Source organism: Rhinatrema bivittatum, chromosome 13 (assembly GCF_901001135.1).
Source record: "Rhinatrema bivittatum chromosome 13, aRhiBiv1.1, whole genome shotgun sequence".
Lineage (NCBI taxonomy): Eukaryota > Metazoa > Chordata > Amphibia > Gymnophiona > Rhinatrematidae > Rhinatrema > Rhinatrema bivittatum.
The window spans coordinates 5,703,854-5,711,787 of record NC_042627.1 but is presented as its reverse complement, the minus strand read 5'-3'; the positions used below and the strand labels follow the sequence as shown (position 1 = coordinate 5,711,787).

Sequence of the window (7,934 nt, the reverse complement as noted above, 5' to 3'; positions counted from 1 at the left end):
ATGATTTTAAACACCTCTATCATATCCCCCCTCAGCCGTCTCTTCTCCAAGCTGAAAAGTCCTAACCTCTTTAGTCTTTCCTCTTAGGGGAGTTGTTCCATTCCCCTTATCATTTTGGTAGCCCTTCTCTGTACCTTCTCCATCGCAATTATATCTTTTTTGAGATGCGGTGACCAGAATTGTACACAATATTCAAGGTGCGGTCTCACCATGGAGCATATGTGCCTTGAGGAAAATATTCAAAAACCCATAGCTATCTATAAGCAAATTGCCAGCTGAACCTAACTGTCTAGGAAAACACACCTAAATCTAACTGGTCAAGCGTTCCCACCCACACAACCCCCTATGAAGCCAAAAACACACACTCTTTCTCCCCCCCCCCCCAAATGCACATGCCCCACAGAACGCCCCTCAAAACCCACCCTAAATACAGCCCTGTACCACCCACACACATGCCCACCTCAACCACTCATAGTCACCCATCCATGTCACACACAGAGATCCCTCTGCACACAAACCCATTCATCTCTACGCACTCACCCCACACCATCCACACTTCCCACTCCCCAAATACACTCCCCCCCCCCCCCCCCCCCCGCCACACACACACCCTTCTACCAATCTCTCATGGTATTCATGAAGCCATGCCTCTGCACGCTTTCCCTACGTATCTGGAGAGTTATTGTGCCTACAGACAGACAGACATGTATCTCTTTTACGTAATTCTTTCCAGCATTCCATTATATTGGCAAGTATAAAACGTTTGGTGGGTGACATACAGATAAACCTCATACAGAATCAGTTGGTGGTTAGCGCTGATGGACATTTTATCGTTAGGAAGCATGTGACAATGAAGAGATCATTATTATCTATACAGACACATGCATTCTCGCTACTCCTCACTCACATCTCTGGAGGCGAGAGGGGGACACAAAAACTGCCGGGGACTGAGGGGGCTGCACCGGGAAGGAGTAACGGTGAAACACGAAAAGGAGGACCTGCCAGTGACAGCTGCAGAGAAAGTGAGTCTCTTCCCTCTCACCACTGGTCAGATTTTATTGTGCCTTTTCATTAGATTTCTTTCACTGCAGTGAGATTTTCTGCTCACTCTCTCTTACAAAATTCTTTTTTCTCCAAATGTCTCTTCCTTGGTTTTCCTCCTACAGCTTTTCTCTCTCTTCTGTACCTCTGTTCCTCTCTCTTCACCTCTCTTACTCTTGCATGTAAAATCTCTTTTTAATGCACTTATTCAAACATTTAGACTAGATTGGATCTGGAATATGGGTGGTGGTCAGTTCTGGTCCTTGGGGTCCAAACAGGTATGGTCTTCAAGATGACCGACATGAATTTTCATAGAGGACCTGGGGGACTTCAGGCCATTTTTCAAGGGGAAATTCCCTGCAGAGTTTCTCTTTAAAATATTTGGGCCGGTGGAGGTACTTTTCTATCATATAAGTTGTGTCTGCTTTGAAGCATGTGTAAAGTCCACACGTTAAAGCATACCCAAAATGAAAATCCTGATATGTATTGACTCTCCGCAAACCTTACCCTGCCCATCTTCAAAATGAAGCTAAAAATCTGCCTGGACTACAGGGGGCGCTGCATCTTATACCACAGAGCTGTTACCATGGCAGCAGCCCACTAGGGGGCGCTGAGCACCAGGTGAACACTACACCTTCAGGGACAAACAGGCTGGACTCAGACTGGGTGTTCAACTTAAGTTTATTGATTATTTCCAAAAAGCCACTGTTCCACAAACTTTCCACAAATTAAACTTTGCATCTGAACTATTAACATTATCTCTCTGCTGGGGCGCTTGTGTCCTTCTCACTAGCTCCTGGGCGGGAGCTTGCCACTATCTCCTCATCTGTGCAAACAGCCCAGTCAGATGGGGAATCCTAAGGGGGAGCCCCACGCCACGAAAAGATCCCACCTGAGTCCAAAGTTCTGTCTGATGCCCACAGCCTGGGTCCTGATCCCTTTGGGGTGGAGATGCAGTTGGGAGTCTCCCAAGGCTTGATGGTGCAACCTCAGATGAGCTCTCTAGGAGAGAAGCCTGATCTTCCAGTTCTGCTTACAGCCCTCTGTCTCCTTCCAAGTGGGCAGAGGGGTGGGAAGAAAGCTCCACACTAACCAAAAGGGGAAACTCCAAACATCTCTATCCAAAATATTTCATGCTGGGCAGGCTGTCACTGGTCTTGCTTCCTCTAGGGAGCTTCAGCCCTTGCTCTCAAGATTAGAGGGGTAGCCCCTCTCCAAAGCACAGGGTGTCCCCCAGAATAAGGAAAAAAACTTATCAAAAACCTGACCAACATCTACAAAAAAACTTTCTCTCATCAAAAGGGGAGGCAGACCCTCTCAGATAGTGAACTGATGGGGAGTCTCCTCTAAATGCAAGAAAAAGACCAAGCTGAGTTAGTGGGCCCAACCCAGCAGGGAGAAAGTAGAAATAGCTCCTCACAACCTAACTTAAAAATGACCACACACTCTCCACATCTAGCACCACCTTTTGCCCCTGAGATAACCAATCATAGTTAGCTCAGTGGAGAGACTGAAAGAGAATGGAAAATCCCAATGCTGTTATTAGTCCTGAAGGTAAGGGACTAAGGGTCGGCCACATACACAACAGAAAGGATTAATGTTGACCATGAAGCACAGTAAAGAAAGAGAACATGTCACTTGGCATATTGTACCCATTCATAACCTGGATACTGTGGATGCACAACACCCTCCATTTACCCACAGAGCTTCAATCCTTGTCTGATTCTCCACTAATACCACCAGTATTGAATTTAACTTTAAATGGACAAGTGGACCCCTCACCCTTTTATTCTCCCTGTACCTCTCCTGCAGAGGATGTAATTCCCATGGTCACTGCCCCGGTGGTGGGTTCATGCCACCATGATGCCCACAGTAACGAATGATCCCAGCTCCCCTCATTCACCCCTTGAACTTCCCTCATTTCCAGGCCTTTAAACTTGTATTCTCTTTGGGGGTTTGGTACGTGGGAGCTTTTGCATTTTATAACGAACTTCCAAAGGGGAACTGCCCCCAGAGATGAGATGTACCAGAGAAGCCGTGCAGCCATGTACTTTGCACCTCCCTATTTCTGGGGGCAAAACAGCCCTTGAAAATGAAATCTACACCCAATGGTTTCCTCTTCCCTTCTTGCTGCAGGTTGATGTACAAATCTAATGAATCTAAGCAGATATATTTACTTGCATTGGAGGGGGGGGGGGGGGGAGTTGTTATCCAGGGGAATCAGGTCCATTAAGTCCTTAGTTACCTGTGAGAGATCCCTTTGAAAACTGACATCTTCATTTTATGTCCCCAAATTCCCTGTGCGTTGAAGGAGGAGCAATAAATTCCTTCCTGGCAGCCCAAACAGATTATTCCTGTTACCATTGCTTTGTTGGTTGGTGTCTGTGTGATTGGCCCTGCCTGAAATAATGAGGACTTGTTTTATAAAATAATTACAGTGGTGAATGCTAAAAAATTCACCAGGTGGCTTTGTTTCTTGCAGTAGACGCCACCGTGAATCTTCCATGGCAAAACTGTAACTTTTTAACAATTACCATTGTATGAAACGATGCTGTTATCGTTCTACTCCATGTGTTACTCTGTAAAGATAAAATATAAAGATTCTCCCTCGTTCTCAGTGTCACTGCATCGCTCCTCTGCTGTGTCTACCCATGATTCTTACCCTGTGCAATCTCATCCCTCTCAGCAGGAAGCAGGATCCTCTCTCACAGCCCTGAGGTCTCACGATGATCAGACTGAGCACCGCAGACCCATCACCGGTGACAGAACCAGGAGCTGGGACAGTAGAGGATTGGAGATTATTAGATTCGACATACAATTTTATTTCATGGGAAGAGTATATCAGCCTTGTTTCTTCATTTCTCTCCTTCTTTGGTTTGGTTGGAAATGGAATAGTCCTCTGGTTCCTTGGCTTCAAGATCAAGAGGAACAAATTTACTGTCTATATTCTGAACCTGGCGATGTCTGACTTCCTTTTCCTCCTTGGCAGCTCATTATTATTAATACTTTACTCAGTGAGTATGTGGATTTACTTTTTAGATGTACCCCACACTATTTACAAGATCCTTAACATCCTGTATCTTTTTGGCTACAACACCAACCAGTATCTCCTAACAGCTATAAGCACTGAGAGGTGCTTTTCCATACTCTATCCAATCTGGTATCACTGCCAGCGCCCAAAACATCAGTCGACCATCTTGTGCGCCATCCTCTGGGCTCTCGCATCCTTGGTGACTGCAATAGAATATTTTCTTTGTTCTGATTTCTTTTTCTCTTGGAACCCAACTATGGAAACTAATCATTGCTTGGCTGTGTCCATCTTCTTATGCATCCTAACTTTCCTGGTCTTTACTCCCATCATGGTCACATCCAGCCTGATGCTTCTTATCAAAGTCCAGAAGAGCTCAAGGAGACGCCAGCCATCAAAGCTCTACGTCATCATTGTGGTTACGGTGGCTTTGTTTCTCACCTTTTCCTTACCTTTCAGGGTCCTCCTGTTCATAGAATACTATTATCAGAAATACTTCCAAGATATCGTCATATGCATCTTTCTACTGTCTATAATCAGCAGTTGTATTAACCCAGTTCTTTACTTTTATCTTGGGAACCGCAGCAGGCAAAGAACCACTAGGTCCTTTAAGGAAGCACTTCAGCAGGTCTTCAAGGATGAAACAATCATGTCATGAGAAAAGAAAGACCCCCCCCAAATGTGTTTCTTAGTCATAGTGGCATGGAAGACTCTCCCGCATTAATGATCTTGACTATGAGTGGGATGCAGTCTCCTTAGCTATGATTTGACACAGAGTGATCTGAAATTAGTGATGTGCAGATTACGATCTGTGATTCTGTCAGCAAGTAATCTGTGATTATTGTGGTGATTCTCAGACTGTGTCTACCTGGAACTCAGCACTAATGAACTCACATGAACATCTCTTTTTCAAAACTATTATCATTTAAAACATGGTTAGTCAATAGTGTCCACAGTACCAGTCTTTACTGTTAGATTAGAAAACTGAGTTAGATATCCTGAGTCAAATGAAAGGGCGCTCTAATAGGCACCATACTGAACATTATCAAGGATAAATGGAAATTTAAAAAACATTAAAAAGACTCTCTACCTGGGTAACATCAAGCTAGGTTGAGAGAACATTGCACAAATCTGATCTTTGGATGAGTTTCCTCACTCCGAAGGTCATCAAATCTTCACAAGAGAGCCCTGTTCTGTTTTTACGTCTCACACTGAAAGTCAAAGTGGCCCCTAACTCCTACACTAATACCTAAATCTCACCTCGAGTTACTAGGTGGGCCTCCTGTAGAGATATAAATACCTATCTAGTATAAGAGAATTACGGCCTGTCTCTCTCTCCCTCCCCCACCCCCACCCCCAGTGGTTGTAGGATGGCCTTGATAGCTAGGCTGGCTCCCCCAGTGGTTGTATGTTAAAAATACAACAATGCTGGCAGTTATCACAATTTGCACTTTCTTAGCATTTCGCATAGGTATTAGCAATAAACTGCCTATTACCATAAAACACACTCCTTTTCCTATCACATTTTGATAAATCCAGGCCCCAGTTTGGAATATTTGCTGGGTTAAAAATCAGCCATGATAAATCTGAGGCCAGCGACGTGAGCAGTAATGTTCGCTCAATTTGAAAGGACTCCTTTCCTCTTAAATGGGTGACTGATTCTCTGCGGTATCTGGGCATTAAGATCCCTGTGAATCTAGATGCCTTCTATACAGTGAATATTTCACCCCTTTTTCATAATATGCAGTGGTCACTAAAACTTTGGCAGAATCTCCCACTATTCTTGATAGGCAAGATACAGCTTATGAAAATGATAATCCTCCCAAAATGGTTATGCATCCTTCAGATGGCTCCAGTTGGAACTGCAAAAAGGTGGAACGACTAATAAGAACGTTTTTGTGGAAAGAAAGGAGGCAAGAATATCCATGGAAACTCTTATGAGACCTCTGACAGGAGGGGGCTTGGGATGTCCTAACTGGGGATTATACAATCTTTTATGTCTTTTACGCTATATGGGGGATTGACTGTGGGGTCTTCTCACTATACTCCTTCAGAGTACCTCAAGTCGTTTCATTAAATCCCTTACTTCATTTAGATCGTTAATTACAGCAGCACATTCTTTTTACATCTTCCAGAGCTGCCTGGATCTACCTATGGAAGTGGGCGGGGCACCCTTATAAGCTTTCGCCTCTGTTAAAAATGACTGATAATGTACGTTTGTCACCTGGGATGGGAAACTCAGTACTTCATAGATGGAAAGATAAAGGCTTGGTCTTCATCCATCAACATTTCTTACCACAATCAGGTAAAGTGTGTAGTTTCCAGGATTTGCAACGCCAATATCTGCTCCCCCTAAGGACTTCTTTGCTTAGATGCAGCTCTGTCATTTTGTGAAAAGTCACATTCCCGCCTTTCAACCCTCAGAGGCCACTGACACCCTTATTACCATAGTTGTGGGCAAAGGGATAGACAGACCCTCTATTTCTGAGTTTTTGACAAAGTTGTGAAAGTTCTCCAGCAAAGATGAGCTTGTTCATTTGTATAAACACAAGTGGCAATCTTGGTCGAAATTTTGACTATCATTCTCTGATTTTGAAGCCTGTTTTTTAGATACCTCTCTTTGCTCAGGAAATGTGTTTCTCAGGGAAATTTCTTAGACATTTTTATTGCTCACCAGACAGAGCATTTCAATCCCGTTTTACTTCATCTAACACTTGCAATAAGTGCAAGCTAGAGCTGGGTACTTATTCCCACTGTTTCTGGAGCTGTCCTCCGATACGCAGTTTCTGGGGACAGATTCAGCAGCTCTGGCTCTGTTCTCCTGCAGGATCCCAACCTCTGCCTATTTGGATGCGATTATGGAAAATCACTGGTAGGCATCAGAGGAGGTTATAATTTCGTACTGAAAGTGAATCTAATGAGGAAAAAAAGTAATACTTGCTCTTTGGGTGGAAGAACAGGGATCTCATAGAGATCACTGGTTTCAGAAAATATTATCTCTATTCACCTTTGAGTAATTAATAGCCAAGTCGAGTTCTCCTAAAAAATATGCAGAAATGCTCTCTATTTGGTCCTATTTCCAGAATTATCTGTATCTGAGAATATATGTTTAGTGACCTTGGAGAGGGTTTTGTTTTCTATTTTTTAACTTTATAATACTTCTTGCTGTCCCTTACTATCAACTTTGGTGAGAGGAAATTAAAGATGGAGCAACACGGGTTTAAATATATAAATATATAACAGCTGCAGCTACTCCGGAAGTAACTTGCCTTATTGTAGTTGTACAAATGATGTACTGAGAATGCAAGGGTCAGTTTATAGCCTACTATAGCGGGTATACAATTACCGCTGTATCTTGAAGACCTTACTGTGCCTTACCCTGTTGAAAATAGCTTTATTGAAAATAATTTTATAGAAAAGAATATTCATGTACGCAATATTATTATACACAAGGTTACTGTACACAGAATTTATTTCACTGCGTATGATTCTGGAGGCGTTGTATGTTGTACGATGTAGTATGATGTAGTACCTTTTTCATTTCCTTTCCTTATATACCTTATCTCAGGGGTGGTGGAGAGGGAAGTTAATTAAGCAGTTGACCAAGCAGTTAACAGAACAGTTAGTTAATAAGAAAATATGTTCATAGAGCAGGTAACAAGAACCTACGATATACAGATCTTTGTTATGTGGCACTGCTCTGTTGTTACCTCACTTGATGATGTTCAACCTGACTTTCTATATATACCCCATTCATAAAATCCAATAAATATGTTTGAAAAAAAAAGCACAGAGGGTATGATATTTGAAGCGAGATGTTCTCGTTCTGTTCATGTTTTCTACAGTACGGAGCATTTCTGCCTGC

At 43.1% G+C, this 7,934-nt stretch overlaps 1 protein-coding gene across 1 annotated transcript; it reads left to right on the top strand.

Moving 5' to 3' along the window:
- The first annotated feature begins 911 nt into the window (after positions 1–911).
- LOC115075221 (mas-related G-protein coupled receptor member H-like) lies at positions 912–7,835 on the top strand. The gene is made up of 2 exons (XM_029575500.1): positions 912–1,022; positions 3,728–7,835. The coding sequence occupies exon 2, from the start codon at positions 3,768–3,770 to the stop codon at positions 4,725–4,727; it is 960 nt and encodes a 319-aa protein (XP_029431360.1). The 5' UTR covers positions 912–1,022; positions 3,728–3,767; the 3' UTR covers positions 4,728–7,835.
- Positions 7,836–7,934: the final 99 nt, after the last annotated feature.